This window comes from Hippocampus comes, unplaced genomic scaffold (genome assembly GCF_001891065.2).
Source record: "Hippocampus comes isolate QL1 unplaced genomic scaffold, H_comes_QL1_v1.1 scaffold23, whole genome shotgun sequence".
NCBI lineage: Eukaryota > Metazoa > Chordata > Actinopteri > Syngnathiformes > Syngnathidae > Hippocampus > Hippocampus comes.
The window spans coordinates 457,970-479,665 of NW_017806066.1; the positions used below are offsets into that span (position 1 = coordinate 457,970).

The 21,696-nt window shown below is 46.9% G+C and overlaps 1 protein-coding gene across 1 annotated transcript; it reads right to left on the bottom strand.

Annotated features, from left to right (window-relative positions):
- Positions 1 to 288: 288 nt before the first annotated feature.
- plppr2a (phospholipid phosphatase related 2a) lies at positions 289 to 16,298 on the bottom strand. Its single transcript, XM_019893466.1, has 9 exons — positions 15,669 to 16,298; positions 12,671 to 12,793; positions 11,624 to 11,679; positions 6,372 to 6,422; positions 6,012 to 6,253; positions 5,040 to 5,290; positions 4,632 to 4,808; positions 3,938 to 4,065; positions 289 to 2,776 (listed from the first exon to the last, which is right to left on the bottom strand). The coding sequence occupies exons 2-9, from the start codon at positions 12,737 to 12,739 to the stop codon at positions 2,668 to 2,670; spliced, it is 1,083 nt and encodes a 360-aa protein (XP_019749025.1). The 5' UTR covers positions 12,740 to 12,793; positions 15,669 to 16,298; the 3' UTR covers positions 289 to 2,667.
- Between the last annotated feature and the right edge of the window lie 5,398 nt (positions 16,299 to 21,696).

A 21,696-nucleotide genomic window follows, 5' to 3' on the forward strand; every position in this document is an offset into this window, starting at 1 on the left:
GTTTGTTGTATTGTCATCATATAGCGCTGTTGAATTTCTAGCATAAAATGTTTGGGGGGGTGGGGTGTCATTTGAATGGACTGTACATGTGAAGTCATTGTGACATATTCTCTCTCCGAAAGACGAAGATATCCATTTGCAGAAGAAATGTTCACGGCACACCTCACATAATGGGAAATCATGTTGATGGGTCTCCATTTTCTGTCAAATCGACTCACTCCGTGTGAACTGTCGACCGCTTGAATTCAAAACCCGTCCTTTGAGACGCATACAAAAGAGCTGACTCAGTTTCTCTCACTGCAAGATCCATTTATTGTTCTCATCGCACAATTCTTACAAAACAGACAATTGGCTGCAGCAAGACTTGAAAAAAGAAAAAAAATGTTTCCCCTCAGCATTGCAGATGTGAGAGGGCCACTGGTGCTTTTTAGTCAAAGCTTTCATTCAGTCAACTGCACTGTGTTTATTCTTCGCTAAAACAGATGAAAGACTTGACAGGAAAGTCAACTGCCACGCTGATGGTTGAACCCGGGGAAAATATGGAGCCTACAGGTGTTGTTGTTATTTTTTTTTTCTCTTGGGCCTTACTTTTTGCGTCGACACATTTGGAAAGCCACGCTCAGAGACGGCGAAAGTTGACACGCAATGCACAAATATTAGTCGTGCGCTGAAAATGCTAAAAGAATAATCATCAGGGGCCATTTGTATTTGAAATAAGATCTTACACCTGTGCGGCAACTATTTTTGGGGTGTGGGGGTGTAATTCACATCTTCATTGGGATGACGTATTGCAATAGCTGGTGCCATCAAAGTCGTTACTCTCAAGAAAAACTTTTCAATTGCTGTTGACGTGTACAGCAAACTATTTTGAGCACGGTACACAAGGTTTGTACTTACAAGGCTTAGATTTAGCCACGATCAATACTCCTGATCACGTTTTGTATCAGTTGAAGCTTTCTGACATGTGGCTCCTTTTTAAATTCCTATCCAGTGATAATATTTGTCTTTTTGAAGGTGCATTACAATATTTTTTTTTTTGTTCTCAACCCTTGTCTTACTTTGGTCCAGTGAACAGTTCATTCGAGAGCGAAATATGTCGTCACACTTTCCAGGCAAGAAGTAGCGAGACACTCCCATGACCACGTCACAATGAACCCAATCAATATAAGATTTTCCCCAGTCAAGAGAGGAAGTGAGCTTTGACTAAATATATGACTCTCAATACAAAAAAAAAAAAAGAAATAAAGAAACTATGTACAATATTATACAGCGTTCAGTGTAAAAAGTGGATTAAAATGGCAGGCGTTATAAACAGCACGAGGAAACCGACGTCCAGCAGAGGGAAACATAAGACAAATAAAATGATCGTGAAACAAGAATCAAGGAGGGCTGCGGATGGACTGTGAAAGGATTTGGAGGGAAAGAAGCAAAGCGGAGAGTGAATGATAAACGCGGATGGGAGGGAGGAAGCCTGCCAATCAAAGTCAGCGAAGCTCTCGTCACGTGTGCACGTCGCGGCGAAAACAACCACCACCATTTGCCATATTCGTGCTCATGAATACATCTCTTAAAAATCAATTCATTAATCATCAATACAAATAGTGAGTGTGCGCCCAAGATAAATGCACGAAACGTTAAATGAACGTAAATGTACAGTCGGATGATATATATGTATATGTATAACCTCTGGAAGTAAAACGTGGTGTTTGCCTTAGACTACTACGAAAAAAAAAAATCCTGAACGTTTGAAGAGCTGAGTTAAAAATTGTGAGTTGACAAGCATCATTTAGAACTTGAACTTGACCTCTGCCATCTTGTATGAGATCTCCGATGCGAAAGCGTGCTTTGTTTGGTCAGAGGTAAATCATCTAAATGAGGAGTCAAGCGCTGGCAAGGAATTTCCAATTTGTGATGTCACCTCCGCTACCTGGCTTGGCTGACAGATAGCGAGTTCACAAGGCACAGGAAGTTATTTCACATCTCGTACACTGAGGAAAGGAAATAATATCAAGAAATAAGACTCTTGATGGAGATGAATTATAAATTGTGCTTGCGGACTGGGCTGAGTTTTATTGGGGGGGGCGGGAGGGACGTAATTTCCGATTGAATCGATATATTCTTTGGATGTCATCAAAACTCGTGACACATCCTTGACATGAGAAAGCAACGGCCACGTGTGTTCTCAAGATGACTTACAACCACCACACAGACAACCAGAAGTCTCCTTTCCCGAAAGTGACGTCTGAGACTGACCTGTTAAGAGGCAGCCAGCGGCTACCCGGCATCAAAACTGCTGCAAAACACAAAGACAACAAGTACAAGTGCAAGTCTGGGAACAACATCGCGACTTTCATCGCGTGACTTTGGGAGCTTTGCGTGACTTTATATAAAAAAGTAGAAACGCGGCGAAAAAGATTATTGAAAAAGAAAAGTGAATGTTCCGGTCCTTCACTGGGGTTTCCAGCCAAGGTCACGTCTTTGAAAAAGTCTTGCCTATCGGTTCCCGGGGAATTTGGGTGGATGGGGGAGCGACCGACGGGAAGCGTGCGTGCGGACTTGCGAAGTGTGCGCCAGCAGTCTAGACCTGCGTGGAATAGGAGCGGTGCAGCGTGGCGTACCGCCCGGCTGAATGCGCGGCGCAGCGAGGAGAGCGCTGTTCGGCCCGGTCTAGACTTGGCTGGAAATGAAGCGAGACGGTGTGAGGACATCGGCTTTGGCGGGGAACCGATAGGGCTGATGGTCATGTGATCTCGGTGAACGGTGATCCCCGCGGAGTCTGCAGGGGAAAGAGAGGAGTGAGAAAGAGGAGAGGGCGGGGCAGACGGAGGAGAGAGGAAAGCCAAGAGAAGGATCATCAAGAGAGATGTTCATGGATGCGGGGGGGGTCGGGGGGGGCAGGTGGGGGAGGATGACTGGGTGGCTCGTGGTCATTTTGGCGTGTGGCTACAAAACGGAAAGATGGCAACAGAAGAAGGGGAGAGTGAGACAAAGGTCCAAAGAGACGTCCACGTTGCTTAGAATGGTTGAACGTAGGTGTTGTAGAGTGGGGGGGAAGAGCAAAGTGCCGGATGCTGGTGGGGAGTGACGGACGGAAGTGAAGGGAGCAGATTGAGAGGAAAGAGGCAAGGTGGGAGACAGAGGAAAATACGGCAATCAGGTACAGGTGACAGACCGCAAAGGACGCCGAGCATTTCCCCAAGCACGCCGGCTATATTGACGTCACTGGGAAGTCCTTCTGAAGGCCATGTCCCGTGCGAGAACACAGAAAATGTTGTTTAAATGTGTTCGGGAGAGCATCTGACCAACGGGAAGCTTGCCAAGGGGTTGATTGTTGTCACCTTTGACTCTCTCCGACTTCGGTGTGGCCAATGTGTGAAGAAGTGAAATTTTGCAATTGTAAATGCCTTCAGAAGATAGAGTGTTCCCATGTAAATATAGCCGGGGGGAAGACGCGGTGCCCCATCCATGAAGCCGCTTTGCAAATGGCAGCATTGTAAAGCAGGCTTGTGCAGCCGAGCACTTTTCATTTGGGCACAGTGCTGAATTACACCACCGGGGGGCTGTCGGGCAAACTGCTGAATCGCAGCAAACTCCTCCGTGACTTTCTTCCTGTATGCATGTCTACCATTCGAGAGTGAGAGGAAATGGAAAACACACAAAGGAATTTGTTCCATTCTCTTGCTGAAATGGAACCGCAGCACATTTCACGCCAGTAGAACAAATCCCAGCTGTTCTCTTTCTCATCGGCCGACTGCACAGCGCGCACGTGCGCAGAGTTCAAGGATTTGCCTCTTGGGGGTTTTTTGTTGTTGTTGTTGAGTGCAGTTGAGAACTTCACGCATGCATGTGTATTGGGTTGTTTGGAAGGGGGTCGGGGGGGTCTCACAGACGGTCTTCGCTCTACGTTGCCCGGGCTCTTACCTGAAGGCCACTTAACTTTTCTAGTGGACTCTCCACACAGGGCAGCGTCACCATGGGCATCGCCGACGTGGACTCGGGACACTGGGCGACTTGTGCAGAAGGCCCGAGCTGCATCTGCTGGAAGTTGTTAATCACACAAGTCACCTGCAGGAAAAGTTAGAGAGAGAGAGAGAGAGAGAGAGGAAGAGTTAGAGAGAGAGAGAGAGACTTGAACAACAGTATGAAAGTCCATGGAGGGTTCGAGACCTGCACGGTCTCACTTCAATCACCGGGCAAGCATGAATATCACATCTCAAATCTTAAGATGACTCGTTTTTCACGGAACGGGAAGAATTCACCATGTCTGTTCCATCAGGACTTTCCAGTGTTTTCCGTCATTTCTTTTCAAAGTCGACCCAATTCAGCAGCTCTCTCGCGACATCAAGAGTTGCCAGCCGTCGAGATCGATGGCTGGCAACGGAACCCTCTTGGGGATTTCTGAGTTTGCCTTCGTAGCTGTTTTCCCAAAACCGTTTGAGGGGTTCCACCACAGCTGTCAGACTCTGGTCCTTGAGGGACACTTTCCTGCATTTTTCCAACACACCTGATTCAGATGATCATCTTATCACCAAGCTCTACTGGACTTCATTTATTAATTTTTTTCTTCTTCTCAATTGCGAATTTCTCCATTGTGAGACAAATCAAGGTTTTCTTATCTTATCTTCTCTTACCAGAAAGACAGCGATGGCTCCGCCAGTGAAGAATCCCGCCAGGACATCGGCCCAGTGGTTGCGATATTCAGCCACCCTGATCACGCCGACGATCATCGCCAGGCACAGCAAGGTGAAGCTGACGGTGGGCTTTGTCAGACGCGTCCCTTTGGTCTTGAACACCAGCGTCACATACATCTAAAGAAAGGCACATGAGAGAGCACGCACACAGTCGGGAACAGCAAAGCCAAGAATACCCGTGCGCGAAAATCGGGCCGGATTTCCTCCCCCCTTCGCGAAAGGTTGAAGTGAAATCCGAAGTCACTACCCGGCATCGGACCAAAAGGGTCACGTGGAGGTGAGATTGAAGGCCTGGCTCTTCCAGCTCGTTACCCAAAGGCCACCAAAGGCGCGCATGCATCAACCTACCACGGTGTACACTGCAGAGTAGACACTGAGCGCCGCGTCCTTGCAGGGGAAGGATTTCCGTGCAGACAGGACGACGAGAGGGTTGCCCGTGCAGGCCCGGCGCTCTGTGATGTATTGCGTGTTGGATTGGCAGCCGAGCGCCGTGTAGTTTGGTCTGCATGCCGAGAGGAAGTGAGGAGTCTGGTTTCCTGTCACCACCTGCCCGGCATTGGCGAAGATGCTTGTCGTCAGTAGACCGAAGGCATAGACACCTGGATTCAGATGAATTGGGATAGACGGCAGAAATAAGCACAGGAGCTGTTGAATGCCGGTTTCGCACCGCCCGTCGTCCGTCTGAATCGGATATTTTCTGTCGACATATCACTTTGTGACCCGTAAACGCAGTTTGCCAGTGTGCTTACATAACCGAAAACTGAAACGACCAAACGTGCAGTCAAAAGGTTTGCGTACCTCCAAGTCTTTGCTCTGGTTTTGATTCACAGCAAATGTGTTTTTTTTCCAGTTTCATGACCACAGGGGAGTTGTGGATATTTGAATTGAAATGAAAAGCTACATGGCGTAACCCCGCTTGAATAACTCAAATGTGTTTGTTGCTGCCGTTGACTCTGTTCACCAACAAAAATATATCGAGCAGACGAGAGAGCAAAACAAATCAAGCGAGCTCTTCGATAAAACAGGTGATAAATCGTACCTCTCAAAATAGCAGCCAGGATTAGCAGCTTGGGTGTGAAATTGGAAATGAAGCTTTCACCTCTGAAGCTAAAGCGTGATATGCTGATTTCTCTATGCAGTTTAGAACTTCAACAACTTGTACTTGTTCAGTCGACATCGCTGGCAACCTTTGAAAATATCAACGGCCATCGCCTTTCGTGTTTGTTTGGTCCGTCTGCGCTCATTTGTTTTGACACGACGGTAGTCTCAATTAGGGATATTATTAAGCGCGAGGCAAGTGGAATACAAAAGAGTGCCCACCTAAGAAGCGGATGATGCGTCTCAGGAGGGGGTTGAAGTAGCAGCAGTCTGCAGTGACAATGGTCCTCTCCTGGCTTCCTTCTGCCTTGGTGAAGAAAGCGCACAGTTCACCGACAAGAATCTGCAAACACAAAAAACAAAACACAAAACGATTAGAATCTGGTTGGAAATTGTTGCGTGTCACTATTTTTTTTACGTGAATGAAAACAAAACAAGAAAGTACATGATTTTCTTGACGTGATCTTCACAATGCTGATTAAATGATAAATAAATGTTCCAATATTGTCGAGACAACCATCTCGTAAATTCCCATCCGACAAAAATGTACTCTTCCTTGCATTGAATTATCATCTGCCTCACATGCACTGCTTGGGCTTGAAGACGTCGGCTATTTCTTTGTACGTTTCCAATCTTCAGTGTAAGAACGTTTATCGCCAAGACTGAAACACTGCAGTCCGGAGCGGGAGCCGGAGCATCTAGTCGCAGAGAAAGACAGCGGAGGAAAATGCTCATGTCATTTCCTCGCAGGTCCAGCCAAGTTCAATTCAGGTTAAAAAAACAAAAACAAAACTCCAGAAGCCCCGCCATCGCATGCCTAGCTTGTTCTTTCTACCGTTCGTGAAACATAACCCTTGAGGGTGTTCCTTGGCAACCGTGGAAACAACATGACTAGAAGCGAATTCAAGCTGAAGGGAGATTTGATCCGGTGAATTGAGTCGGAGCTATTAAGGGCAACGTCACACGCTGAAGGAGTCATTTTAAGACGGCACAGCGTCCACGGGGACGCTCGGTTCGTGCGGCGCCGTGTGCGCCGGATTACTGATGCTAATCAAGGTCATCTGCTCTCACTTTTGGACAAACCCTCTGAAGCGCGTTGCCTCGGGCGTCGCTATAAAGTCGTGGGTGGCGGGCCTGATACGTAACATGTAGTACGACTCATGCCTTTCGTTTCTTTTACTCATGTGGGCTGACTGACTTTCAAAAGACACCCCGTGTAGTCAAAACGAAAAAAGCCCTTCATTTTGTACCCGTCGTCCGTCCCGTTTTTAAACCTGCTCCGTGTTGACTTTGCGTTCACGGACTGAGCAGCATCGCCGCCGAGGCGGAGCAGAGAAAACCTCGACCCGAGGCATTCGCAACAATTGGTGCTGGCTTGTCCCACCACGCAGCCCACCCTGCCATCTGTGTCTTTGATCTGGATGATGGTGCGCCGTGGCTCAACCATCAGGGCGCTCTGTGTTTTTTGGGGTGGTGGAACATATGGACATTTGAAGATCCATCCGTTCATCCATTTTTTTTTTTATACAGCTGAGAACTGGAATGTGGGATCGAACCGGAGAAGACCCACGTGGGCACGGGGGAGAAAATGCAAACTCCGCACAGGAAGGCCGGAGCGGGAACCGAACCCTGCACCTCTGCACTGCGAGGCCGACGTGCCGACCAATTGGTCCATTTTGAAAAGAAACAGGAATATTTCATTGGAATTATATGAGGGCACTACGTGTCATTCATTCGGAAACTGTAACCCATTTCACAAAAAAAAAAAAAAAAAAACTTTGATTGTTCAGACAAATCGTAGAAACAATGAATTGTTTTCTTGCTCTTGGATTGGCTGCAAATCGGAAGGTTCTACTGGCTCATGTAAGGATGCACAGTCCAGTTTCAAAAGCGTTCCAGAAGTGTTTCCTTGCCTGATAAGGTTTGAATATTTTTCGGTTCTCTCTGTTGCACATTTGGAAATCCATGCTGAGCACTTTGCAAGCAGTTACTCTCCTCGAAACACCGCCCACATGCACTTCCACAAAATTGCTTTCCTTTGTGTGGATGGCCTTCTTTTTCGGTGCCCAGCAGGAGGTTTTTTTTTTTTTTTGGGTTTTTTTGCTTCTTGCTGCAAGCCATGATAACTATGTAATGACTTCAGCTCTCTCTCTCTCTTTTTTTTTATTCTCTTGTGGTGTGATCCTGAGTCAGCCTCCTTTCTACAACATGCCAGCCACTTCCCATTGATGTGTGCGTGCATGCATGCATGCACACGAGCGTGCGCACACACACACACACACACACACACGCACACACGCACACACGCACACACACACACATAAATGGATTCACAACTCTCACATTTTCTGAGAAGTATCATAAAGATTGTAAATGGCATCAAATAGCAGGAGGAGGGAGAATATGTTGCAAGGAGACTGTCACTGTCAAACATGTGTGGAACACTGCTTTACAATGCTTCTATAAGAACAGAGCAGGCTTGGGGAATAGAGATATTGTCTGAAAATACAATTTTTACCCTATAGCTCAGTTCTTCAAATGTCATGCACAACGCACACCCACATGCACACAAATTCTGGTCTGCAGAAGATAAGCTCACCAGCTGGAAATAGAACATGATCACTCTGTTAGGAAAGGAGAGGACAAGAGGAGAGCGGGAGGAGGGAGAGGCGGAGGAGGGGGAAGAGAGGAAGCTGAAAGAATCCAGTCCAGGCTCCCATTTGCAATGAGGAGGTGCCGAGGAAAATATCCGACCCAAAGTGAAATGTGAAATGTTTGGATCCAGATCAGAGGCTGAGAAGAAAGAGAGCCAGAGAGGGCGCACGCATCAAAAAAGATAGAACCATGAAAGTGATAGGAGATGTAATGCTAGAAGCCCACCCAGCCCCCCTTCAGGGTAGAAAAATCGGAGCAAAATCAAAGCAAAGAGGCTGCCTCAATAAGCAACCGAAGAGTGAGAGAGCAGATGCAACAGAGTGATTGGGCTCAGGGCTTGTACGAACTGCACCGCTAACCTCTCTGGGGTTGCACATGCTGCCTCGTACTATTGCGTCATCCTACCACTAGTGGCCAGGGCACTGGAAAACGTCAAATTCGTCAGGAATCTGCCGTATGGGTTGATGACATGGCCATTTCCCAGGACTGCGCCTCGCAAAACCGTTCTTTCATCGATACAACGCCAGTGCCACGGTACCCAGCCACTGCTCGTCCGATTCACATAAAACCCGTGCCAAACAAATGCGATGACCGAGGTGACCCCTGATAGAACGAGACGAAATCCGACAACGTCATCCAATCCACTTCTTCTTTAAATCTGTCAAATGGAGCTCACCTGTGACAACTGTATGTTGCTTTCATTTTTGTCCCGTCCACCTTCATCACGGGGCACTTGCGGACCAATGATCATTCACACGTCACCACTTTTTGTTTTCTGTATGTTCAATTGGCTTCCTTAAAAATGGTCCAGAACTGAACAATTGGAGCAAGCACGCAGGCAAAAAATAATTTCAGAAAATATTCGCAACGAATCGAAAGTGTGTCAGAATCGTATTCCAGCTTTCGGCTACGCTACATCCCACAGACAGATTTGATTATTTACCTTGGATTATTTCATAGTGCCGGTAAGCCAGTGTCTGTATTCCACACTCTGACAAAAAAAAAAAAGAAAATAAAAACCCACCCCCACTCACCAGAATATTGCCACTACATCCACCAAACCGACCCACACATCATACTCCCACTTTGATATTCCCAAACCATTGCTACTCCTCTATGAAAACCAGAGTGATGTCACAACAAATCTTCCCAAAGGAAGATTCCTATCGCGGAGAAGCGGGTGACATCGCGTGAATAAAATCCTGACAGGCGGTCAGCGCTAATGAGAGCTTCTCTGCAGGCGCCGGACCAGCTCATTGGCCCGCACTTAAGGCTGATTTGTCACTTCAAGTATATGAAAGGCTCCCTGCTGACAGCAGACCGGCCAAACGGAGTGATGACTTTATTCCGCAGGCAAAATCACACGGGTTTCCGACACAATTCTGAGGAGTGCCATCCATATCAGACATTTCTGCGTTTCTAAGCCTCAAGCTCGGGAACAGGCCGGGAGCGCTTTGTGGCAGATTTCCATTCTTTTGTCGGATTTTGGACGCAAGTCGGAGTACGCTCTCATCTATCGCTAACATCCCAGAGCAGAAAAACGGACGCTAACCGAGGCGCCCATCTTGTGACAGCGTATTCTTATGCCACGAGAGTTGATTGTGCACTGATTGTAACCTCGAGACCTTGCGTGTCAGGACCGGCGTACAAAAGGGGCCCGTGAACAGTAAAATGAAAGAAATTGAAGCGGGCTATGCTCGCGACCCCACTGAGGATGAACAACGGTTGGGTGGGTGGATAACATCGTGTTGATTTAGGTTTAGATCGAAGATTTTTTTGAACTCGAGAAGCGAGTGGTGTTTCTGCCGCCACAAGAGACATAGTCGCCGTGAATCAGTCTTGCAACTCACAACAATTCTCTCCTCTCATTTCAATATGATAGAGATCAGGGTGCCCGATCTGGTAGCCCGCGGACCGGTCCCAAGTCGATCGCGAGGGGTGGATGGGTTTATGAAAGATAAAAAAAATATATATGTGTCCGTGTGTGTTCTATTCATATTGTATATTTTTGTGTCCGTGCACACTGCGCCCTCAGCGTCCTTCCAGTTTCACGTGCACACTTGTCCATATTCTACGGTGCATGAACCCGGTGAGAGTGAAATGTGCAGCCATGTGAAAATCATATACACTCCAATAAATAAAAATAATCAACACCATTTCAAAACATGACAACATTCACCTACTCTCTAAATTATTAACAGAGCCCCATAAGACGAATATATATAGTACACACCAGTTCTTCAATAAATCAAAATGTTAAGTGACTATCATGTTTATGTTTTTTTTTTCTTTCATTAAATGTTCAAAGTATTTCCATTGAAAAATAAATAGCGACATCATCCAGATCAACAGGAAGTTAAGAGACCCCCCATGTCAGTTTATTGTGTGTGGCAGCAGTGTCATCTAGTGGTGGAACTGCGCTCACAACTTTTCACACACAAAAAAAAAAATCACACACTTAAAAAAAAAAAAAAAAAACGCCTCAGTATCCATCTTGCTAGACAGGCAGGCTTATTTGATTTAATGTAGTTTTTTGGGGGGGGGCGGGGGCTAATTGTTACTTCTTGTTGTTTCTCCCCCCCAACACTCGATAGTTTGAATACGTTTTTTCAACCTTGGTTACTATATTTTGTATTATAATTCAATTTGCAGCGCGGTGTGGTGTAGGCGATAGCACGTCTGAATCACAGTCGGGAGGCTCAGGTCCTCCCACGTGAGGTCTCCCTTTGCTCAGCTGTGTTTTCTCCAGATATTTCCTTTTCCTCCTATCGTCTCAAAAACATGCACGGCAGGTTAATTGGAGAGTCGCCATTTTCGTTCCGAAATGAACCGAATGGATCGATTTGAACATGCTGGAGTATAGGCCAGTGGGGCCCAAACCTGGTCCTCATTATCCCCTGTCCGGCCTGTTTTAGGTGTCTCCCTCCTCTCGACGACCCGCTATCGCCACAATCTCTGTGTAAATAAATATCAGCGTCGGCATGCCTACGTTCTTCTTGTATTTATTTGGGCAAAAGCCTGGTTTGGCCCTTGCTTGATTTGTTTCTTTGGGCCCCTCCCTTTGGACTCACCCAATCAATATTGCCGAAGAGATATGTCCATTAAAAAAAAAAAATGACTGTTTTATTTTAGGATAAGAAAGAATTTGTAATTTAGCCCTTGGACGCATTCATGTTTACTTTCCCCCGCCCGCTGTCCGTTTTCCAGAGTCTTCCAAATCTCCCCGGATGACACGCTGAAGATAAGCAAAGCATCAGGGAGACAAGTGGAAGCGGACAAAAGCAAAATGGAGGCGACGAGCAGAACAAGATGGCTGAGTGGGTAGCGCTGACGGGAAAGGTTGTGACTTGTGATTAGGGCACAGCGAATGAAAGGATTCCCAAAGAGAAGGAACACAGATAGGGAATGAGTCCATCTGATCTGTTTCCATGGTAACTGCTGATTAGGTGTGTGTGTGTGTGTGTGTGTGTGTGTGTGTGTGTGTGTGTGTGTGTGTGTGTGCAACAGGCAATCCCTCTTTGCTTCCCTGCACTTCCCTGTCCTCAACCACTTCTTTACGTTACTTTTGTAGCTTGTATCAGCATTCCTGACGTGTTTTATGATGTTTATATCCGATGGTGCAAATTAAAATGGAGGTTTTTTTTTTTTTTTTTTTTGATATTTTTAGCTGTAAATGTTGAGTGCACTTTTAAAATGGAACAAAACGGTGAACGTCATGTGAAGTTCAGTGCGAAATGAAGAAGTTGTGATTTATTTACAAAAGTTCATGCATTGCTCTCCTCTGGGAACACGGCGTATGGCGTCTTCTGTTCATATTTGTGTTTCATCAAAAAGGTTCAGGGCAAATTAAAGCGAATGAATTCATCATCGTAAGCCTGATGCTCAAGATTGCAGCGATAAAACCGAGCAGATCACCAATGTTGATGCTCCTGTTAGCAGCTAATTTGCCAAATAGCTTCCTGGGACAACTCTGGCGCTGCAACAAGGCTAATGTGAGACAAGAGTGGAATTGTCAGAGAGCACGTTTGCTCATCAAAGTCCATCTTCAGAGATGGATGTAACGCTGAGGTTGGAGATCGAGAAAAGAAGTCTTTTTCTGAAGTGACGGCATGCGCAATTTCAGAGGGGCCTCCGGGTAACAGGCAAGCTCAGAGAAAATTGCATCGGCAATTCCGTGTTTTGAATAAATCAACATATCCCGCCGCGTACATTCATGACTTATTTACCTCGACAAAGAGGAAACAGGGGACAATGGAGCTGCTGCTCTTCACACCCGGCTTCTTCTCCATCGCCATGCCACCCGCGTCTTTGTTTCAGCCTGCCTTGTCTCAGCTCTCAAGCTCCTTGCTCTGCAAGGAAAGAACACAAAGTTAGTCCGGCAACAAAAGCGGGCTACGGCGTGTGAGATTTAAGCGGAAAGACATGCGGGACTCGTGAGCGTGTGATCGCCTCTCTGCGTGCATTCACAAAATACAACAAAGCATGCTGGCACGACATGCATACTGCCGTATTCTTTTACCATGCCTGCGCCCAATAATACAATGTGTCTCATGTATGTGCTAAATGCAGAAATAGCACCCGTAACTGACACTACGCCTTTTAATACGGCGCACCGTATGGTCATGAAAATACGGTCATGATTGGCAGCGTGTGTGCAAGCTGGAGGGAAGGCCCTCCTCTGCCACCTGCTGGAGACACACCAAAACAGAATCGGGACAAATTCGGGATGAGATTTACTCGACAATGAAGTACACTTATGTCTTTAATGCTGTCTCGCTGTAATGGCTTTTAAAAAATGTAGCTCGCTCTTCAATATATGTGTCTACGTCAAGTCGATCTCAAGCAGAGGTGAGTGGTTGTTACGTGCAGGAGAACATTCTTCTTTTGAATGCTATCCTTCCACGAGTGGGGAAATAAAAAGGCCTGAGGGATGAATAAGGCATGACATCGAGCTTTTAGGAGTCCTTAGAACAATGCCATGTGCAAACCAAGGCTGCTTTTAGAGAGATCATTTGGAATCAGTGCGTACGTGCGTACATATCGGGTGAGCACCCAGAAGCTCAACAAAATATGTTCGGGGAGGAATCACTTCCATCCACTTCACTTACTTGCAATGACAAGTTCCTCTCCAAGAGAGAAACAAGAGAATCGGACTGGAAGAGCATTTTTATTTTTTTATTTTTTTGGTGGTATTGTTATATTTTTTATTCAACAGTTTTGTGTTGGTGAATGAAATGTTACATGTCCTCCTCTTCTTGCTGTGGGAGGCGACACTTTTGTGCAATTTGGGCCGCAATACATGCATGTGTTGGTGGCAGCTATTGTGTTTTGGGAAAAACTGCTTTGGCGGCCAGAGATGAGTAGGAGAAGCTTTGATCATCTAAAAAAAAAAAAAATGGAGTCCTGGGACACCCTTGCCGGGGAATGATCTAATTGGCATAATAATAGCGTTGGATATTCCCAGCTGGTTCCCTGGTGGACTACTGGGCTGTCCTACACATCGTGTGCTCGGATTTTCTTTTCAACCATTCTCAAGTTTGTTTTGCCTGTATAGTACCCTACTTGGATCTTTTACCAAATGTATGTGGTCCAAAAGAATGTGCCGCATATTTGCACAAATGTATCCGAACTCTACTGTCCTGTATGGACAATTGTGGTCGCGACTTTACATTCACTCATCATGGACATGAATGTCTTGTTCATTTTTGGCTTTGATTCAACAGATCTGTATTTGTATACATTCGAACCTGGTTGCAACGTACCTCGAGGGACACAACGGATCTGTACATTAGAACGCTAGTTCGTTGTGACCGTTTCCAATAAAATGGCTGCCACCTACGACGTTGAATACAATATGAACACTCAAAGATGTAAAAACATGAACGCGTATGAAGAAGTTTGATGTGTTTCCCAGTTATCCAATGCGGTGGGCGTTTTACACCCAGCTGACTGAAATGTTAGATTCAACTAACAGGTTATCTGGTCATAGCTGCCTTTTTTGTAATCATCTGTCCAAGTTAAAATTTGGTGAGGGACTCAACGAAAAGCGTTCCGGATGCTTCCGGCCGGATAACAGCAGGTCAAGTGAAAAGGAAGGATCATCTGATTGGGGGGTCTATCACTCCAACTACCCTGTTGCCGGGCGCAATGAGATAGAAGAGAGCCCATCTCAGGAACCAAACCCAGATTGTTTTTGGAACGGAGAAAAGCGAGCCACGGACAGGGATAGTTGAGTCGAGTACACAGGCGCACATTGTGGCGGGCAGGCGGGAGTCAGAGAGCGGTCTCCCGTGCTGCTCCGAGGTCTCCAGTCAAAGCGTAGCGACGTGGCCAACCATATGCCCTCTCTTCGGGCTCTGCGGCCCAATCGCCGTGCCCCCAGGGCAGCACGAAGCTCAGTCTGCTGCCCTGACGCATGCGTGCAGTTGGCACGGCATCACGGCTTTTCATGCCACTTCGGCCTCGCCGTGCATTTCACATGTCATTGTGAGCATCAAAAGGGGGCGCGGTGATGCAGCGGTAATGTGCCAACTGTCTGTCACTCGGTCATTCTTGTGATTCGGTGCAGTTTAGACCGAGCGTTGCCACAGAAGGGTCAGCTGAAAAAGCTTTTGGTTGGTGTTGGTTATCGTTATCATTGTGCATGTCATTTTTCGTGGTATGGAACTACATTGCGTGATGTTTCGAATATGTCAGTTCCCTGATGAGTCAAATGATCCGCGATCCCGCAAATTCTACTGGGTCTCGGACTGCGCGTGTGCTCAAAATGTTGTCGCCCGTCCGTGGATGTACACACGTGCACACATAAGCAATGCGCTTGAAGTGAGCAAGCAAATCCTCGAACGTCACCTTGACCCTCCTCACAGAAATGTGTCAGACCCGAAGAGGAGAACCACTGCGCTGTACAAGTGGACATTGTTTGGGGAGGACCCCCGCCAAATTTCTGGATAGCACGGAGTCACTCCTCCCAATCACACCATACACACCCACTGGGCACACTCAAGAATCAAAGCAAGAGCCCTGGCACAAACAAACCCTCCACTTGCTCATTTGAAGTGTCGGATATGCAAAATCGGCCTTTCCAAAGCACATGCGGATTCGACCTCTCCAGCACCGGAGGCATCGTGGCTCTTAAGATCTCCCTCTCACGAATGAGGGAATCCTGCCATCCATCCCCTCAGCCCCCCACCCCACCCCCTTCCTCCCGCCTCTTTCCCTACTTACCTCGGGTACCTCGTTGCTAGGCTGACGGTTGCCGTGGCGCCAGGTTCTTATGCCCTGACCATGTCTGATCGGATGTTGATGATGTCAAAGTGCTGTGACGAATCTCTCGCCGAGTCGTCTGCTTCTTGCCCTCTCCTCAGCCGCCGCTCCTCAGACAGCGTGCCTCCGAAACCGTGCGCGGGCGGACTCACGCAGTCCGTCCGCTCGCCATCCTTTTTTTAAGAAGCTTGTCCCAACCACCGGCGATGGCTAATGACTTAAGTGGTCGAAATGACCTCCCCGTGCGCTACTCGGTCTGACGCAGCGACGGAGCACATGGAGAGAGAAGGAACGCATGTCTGTGCGGGAGAAAGAGTGCAGATTCATGTGCGCGAAAGAGTGAGCGAGAGGGAGGGAATGCGTTCAGCTCATTTGTATTCAGGGCTTGTGTTGCCTCTCTACTCCCCCTTGTCTTCCACCGTCCAGCCCTCCACCCTGCATGCTTCCTCACTCTTGCCTTTTCTGTCCTCCTCCCATCGCGCTGACTTTCTTTCCCCTGCCTCTTAGCGGATGTCGTGAGAAACCAAGAGGACGCGAACCTGCCCCCCCCAAACATGAATGCCAAGTAGGAGGGATGCAGCAGACTAGGGAGGAGGTGGGGAGCTTCAAAAAAAAAAAAAAAAAGTCTTTTGTTTTTACATGGCTGTGTTGCACGGTGGGCGACTGGTTAGCACGTCCAACTGATGGAACACTCGAAATTGTCCCTAGGTGTGAGTGTGAGCGCGAATGGTTGTTTGTCTCTGTGTGACCTGCGATTGGTTGGCGACCGGTTCAGGTTGTCCCCCGCCGATTGCCAGAAGGCAGCCGGGAAAGGCTCCGGCGCGTCCGCGAGCCTCGTGAGGAAAAAGCGGATTGGAAATTGGATGGATGGGTATTTATTGTGTTCATTTTTCTTTCCGTTTCAATGGCTTGGTGAGCGCGAATGGTTGTTTGTCTCTGTGTGCCCTGCGATTGGTTGGCGACCGGTTCCGGTTGTCCCCCGCCGACTGCCAGAAGACAGCCGGGAAAGGCTCCGGCGCGTCCGCGAGCCTCGTGAGGAAAAAGCGGATTGGAAATTGGATGGATGGATATTTATTGTGTTCATTTTTCTTTCCGTTTCAATGTCTTGAGGGACAAAATGTTTGACCTTTTGTGTCGATGGCCGAATCAAGCAAGAATGGTTGGAATCAATAACAAATAGCCCAAGATTACGATGACATTCCTACACCGTATGTGTGGGTGCAACTGCAACATCCATCGATCACCTGCACCCTTCGTGAAAGTTGAGGCCGATCCCAAGTGAGGCAGGTCACCTTCGGTTTGTGGGGAAGCTTTGATCGGAAAGAGGTGACTTCATCTTCCTTACTACCAAAGCGCCGCAGTCGTTCACGGCCGCGTGAGCTGCAGTCCGGGCGAACGTCTCCTCGACAACACCCTCGGGTGCGCTAAACGGATCAGGAGGTTCACCTCAAGTGGGTCTGCTCTCTTCTCTGCTGGTCGCTTCTGCCTTCCTGTCATCAATATTAAATGACCTGAGAGACGGTTATAGCCACTAGCCAAGCAAGATTATATTTGATGAAACACAGTGTATCCGAACACCGACGGAATGAAGAACATGAAGGGCACCTGGTATTTAGATGGCAACATGTTTACCATCCCAAACGTTATGATGCTGATTTGTGGCAGGGCCGTTATTTAGCACAATAGTATGCCGAAATGAACTTCATAAAATAAACAATGTCAACCAGATTAAGCAATTGTATCGATTTAAGACATCGCATTTATGATCTCTGGGATTGTCATGAAAAAAAAAAATCTGATTGTAAAATTGTGGAGATGAAAAATCTGCTTGAAATGGGGCTGTTATAGTTTACAACGCCCACGGTGACTGTCCCATGGGTCCCCTCTTCTTCGGGCAATCTATTCTGCTGTATTTCTCAGCCCCCCCGGCCCCCTTTGAATCCTAGCCTCACTCTTATGGCACGACAGTGGATGTGATGTGAAAGCTTGAGACGGGAATATGTATCCTGGATGTATGTCTTCTCATTGAGGTTTTGAATACAGCAGTGTACAGTACACACACACACACACACACACACACAAAGCCTAACTTGTATTAAATGCATATATGAAGAAATGTGCTGATCCGTGCACAACCATGCATCCAGTAACACTCACTTTAGTGCACAAATCAAAGCATTCCCAGCAAACTTGATTCAGACGGCTGCCTTCCTTTACGGTTGCCGCGTGCTGCCACTGAACACGTCTCATTTAAATTATTCACATCATCGATTTGGTGTCAGTACAACATTAGATGGGCACTCATGCAAGATTTGGCTCACCATGATAAAGCTGCAGTTGAGACAACGGTGGCAATCCCAAATGTACACTGAGGCCTTCACCATTTTGGACGGCAAGAGGATTTAAACGTGGGAGCATGGGCTCCCAAAACATATCGACAGGTAAAAAAAAACAAACAAACAAACAAACAAAACAAAACATTCCTTTAGGTGAGAGAGCGGTGCAGGCATCGCAACATTTCACTCATGACCAATCCCAAGAGGCCACATCAGCGCACGTCTGCAATGTGAAACGTAAACTCACATTGCACCGACATGCACGTAAAGCCGATGAAGGGAACGCATAGCGCCTTGTTGTGAAGCAAGGTTGCGCCAAACTCGCGCCTGCAACGCAAATAGGGGTCCGATGACATTTTTGCAGATTGAACCTGAAAAGACATCTCGATGAACACTGTCTTACGCACAGCTTTTATGTCTGCACGCAGTGAGGAAAACGGCCCCAAGACGATGTGGGCAAGATCATCAAAACTGGGAAAGAAGCTTCGGCGGCGTTAGCAGGTGCGCCTCCCTTTTACAGTCATTGGAAAATGAATTCCATCTCATGTTTTTTTTTCCTTTCCTGAGCCACAGTTTGCTAATGTCACCTCCCCATTTACACGGGATCCAGTGGAGATGCTCCTCGCTCGCTTCGGCCCGCAATAAAGCCTTCTGGCGGAGGGAAATGATGCATGTTATTGTAAACACACCAGATGGGGCCCTGAAGCAGGCGACATGAGTGCAGAGCAGCAATTCTCATTGATCGTCAAGCATTTTGTTTGTGACCCCCGCATTTCTGCGGAACTCATATTCTGTGCGTTCAAAACGTTGTGGACATTGCTGCCCTTGTTAAAATTTAAATGGTTAAAAATAGGCAGAATATGCCAAGGAATACTGATGACTCAATCGGGGCATAGAAAAGTGCGCGCCAGAGGGCCGAACGGAAATGGTGCAAGTACACGCTTTAGGCTGATGAGATTTACAAAGAGAAGCTGAATGTGTTCGATCGGATTTGGCGTGGAACAAGGGAGAGCAATTTTTCTGAAATGATTATCGAGTGCAGTAAGAGCTCGTCATGGTTTTATTTTGCTTTTGTTTCAGTTCCGGCTGGAGTGGAGGGCGTTCCCTCCAGAGGCGCACCTGCCATGCGTTGTCATCAGCAGCTACTTGTGGACTGCCATGCAGACCTCTGGCTCTTGGATTATGCCTTGCTCACGACTCACGAGGGAAGTAAACATTCAACAGATTTCACAACCTAGTTGCAGTCTTGCAGATACCTTCCCATCTGTCACTGACAAAACAGCCGAAGAGATCATTTCCAATTTAAGTTGAATCACATGCTGCTGCCTAGACACGTTGTGGACCCATTTTTTTGACATCTGTGACGGGTCGGAACCTTGGTTATAATCATAAATGTAAATGGAATTTTTGATACAACAGCAAGCACCGATACATACAAATGAAATGCAGCCGGTAAATGATCCTAATTGTTTTACGATATTGCTATCTTACTTCAGGCCGATTGTGGCTTCATATTTAGAAGATTGATCTGATCCCTTTTGCTTTTCGAGAGGCTGAAAATGAAGCTTTCGAAAATGAAAAGCGCACCCGGTGCAGACAAACAGACAGCCTTCAAAAATGGAGCACACAATGATCCAAGCGTTGCGCTTGGTGCCCTGGGCTGCTGAGATTGACTGTAACGCACCCACATGCTGAAGCGGGGGCGCCTCATTAGGTGGGCCATCCGGAAGTGGGGGCGAATGATGAAAAGGGGAAAGTGGGAGACGGGGATTCACATTGAATCTTTCATGCGTTCTAATCCACAAATGAATCTGAAGTGTTTTTTGTCGATACAATGAGCAATACAAACTCGAATACCACTTCAGCAGAAAAGCCTCTTGGCAAATATTGTTCCGATCCCCACCGTATCGCAAGTAGTTTGTAAAGTATGTTTGCTTTCTCCATTACAACGCCTCTTCCTCATTTCTCTTCCTCTGCATAACGGATCAGGCTACGGATTACGGATTCATTACTCCATCCTAAGGTGACCGTTTAGGAGACTGAGTCTGCCACTAATATGGTCAAGCGGGGGCTCATAAATTCACATTTATGGAGATATTGTCCGCTCGTTCAAATGTTCAATATGCAATCGGTTGCCCACTCTGCGAAAAGGTTCCAGCACTGAACTGTGGCCATATGTGAGCGAGGAGTCATGCTATCTGATAGAAATGATAAAATGGTCAAAAGATGACGGCCATCAATATGAGAATGCAATCTATTTTGAGACTCAAAAAGGTTCCAGCACTGAACTGTGAGCGAGGAGTCATGCGATCTGATAGAAATGATTAAATGGTCAAAAGATGACGGCCATCAATATGAGAATGCAATCTATTTTGAGACTCGTTTGAAGCCCATCTCTTTCTATGAGCATTCGAGAGGGAATATGAGAGCAAGTCCGGTCTCCATGTTGCATGCCCCAGTGTGCAACTTTATGCTGCATTGGTTTGTTCCTTGAGGACACGGGTTAAGAGGAGATGGAAAGAGTTAAAAACTGTTAGCGAGTCATCGCTTCCTTCTAATTAACGAGTGTTTGACAGAGCTGCTGTGACAAACAAGGCGAGGAAGCGCGTCGCAGCCATCTGCAGCAGCTTTGTGTGCCGAAGCTTTGATGCTGATTTGACTCAATGATGAAGTTGCACTGACATCAGCCCACATTCAGGCCTTGACACAGACATGGGAACACACACGCTGTGCCTCACAATCTGTGTGTTGCAGGATGGCAACTGCACTCCAATAAAACGGACTGACATGTAGAAGGGGCCTGAAAGGAATAGAAACTCTCGCGTTCACATTCCTAGTAGCTATGTAAACATGATAAGACAGGTACACGAGGAGATTGTTCTGAGGTCAATTGCTTAAGATCTTCTCGGAATTGAGGGGTGTTGCCAAAATGCAATGTGGTTATCCTATAATGTTCTTTGTTGTTCTCTCCAGACTGTATTTTACATGTTCTCTTGATGCAATGTAGGGAGACCTACACTGCCTTGTGGGGACACCTGCAATCCTTTATTGTTACACCTGCCTTATAGGGACACCTGTTTTGTGGGGACACCCACCTCATTGAGAAACTTGTACCGTCTTAATGGAAACCTTCCTTAAGGGGACTCCTGCATTGTTTTATGGATACACTTGTCTTAAAGGGACACATGCCTTATGGGGACACCTGTTCCTGTAGAGTCAATCTGAATGAAATTCAATTAATTCATTTCATTCCATTTGGATTCTTTCATTCATACCTTACTCTTGAAGTCTTCTTCTTGCCTAGTTTGTAATGCGGCGCTCTTTTCGACATCAGCCCATTTAGCAAGAAACGTGTCTCTGAGTCACACGTCGATGATCGTCTTTCTAACATCCTTCACTTGAGCCTGCTTCTACACATTATGGGAATGAGGTTGTGCATCTGTGAAACTGCAACATCAGTGCCAACCAAACATCAAGAAAACACCATTTCTCATCTCATTAAGCTCCAGGCGGCATACAGTATCATAATCGCATTCACTCCGGGGTGGTATATAAGTATGCACACGGATTTGTGTGTGTGTGTGTGTGTGTGTGTGTGTGTGTGTGTGTGTGTGTGTGTGTGTGTGTGTGTGTGTGTGTGTGTGTGTGTGTGC

Bases quoted from the DNA above. Each gene is read 5' to 3' on its own strand.
- plppr2a (XM_019893466.1), bottom strand. From the start codon at position 12,739: ATGGCGATGGAGAAGAAGCCGGGTGTGAAGAGCAGCAGCTCCATTGTC. The intron at 6,423-11,623 runs GTAAACATGAAT...CTTACACTGAAG, and splicing joins CGGACAGCGGGCGGGGGAAA to ATTGGAAACGTACAAAGAAA. The intron at 6,254-6,371 runs GTGAGGCAGATG...AGCATTGTGAAG, and splicing joins TTCAAGCCCAAGCAGTGCAT to ATCACGTCAAGAAAATCATG.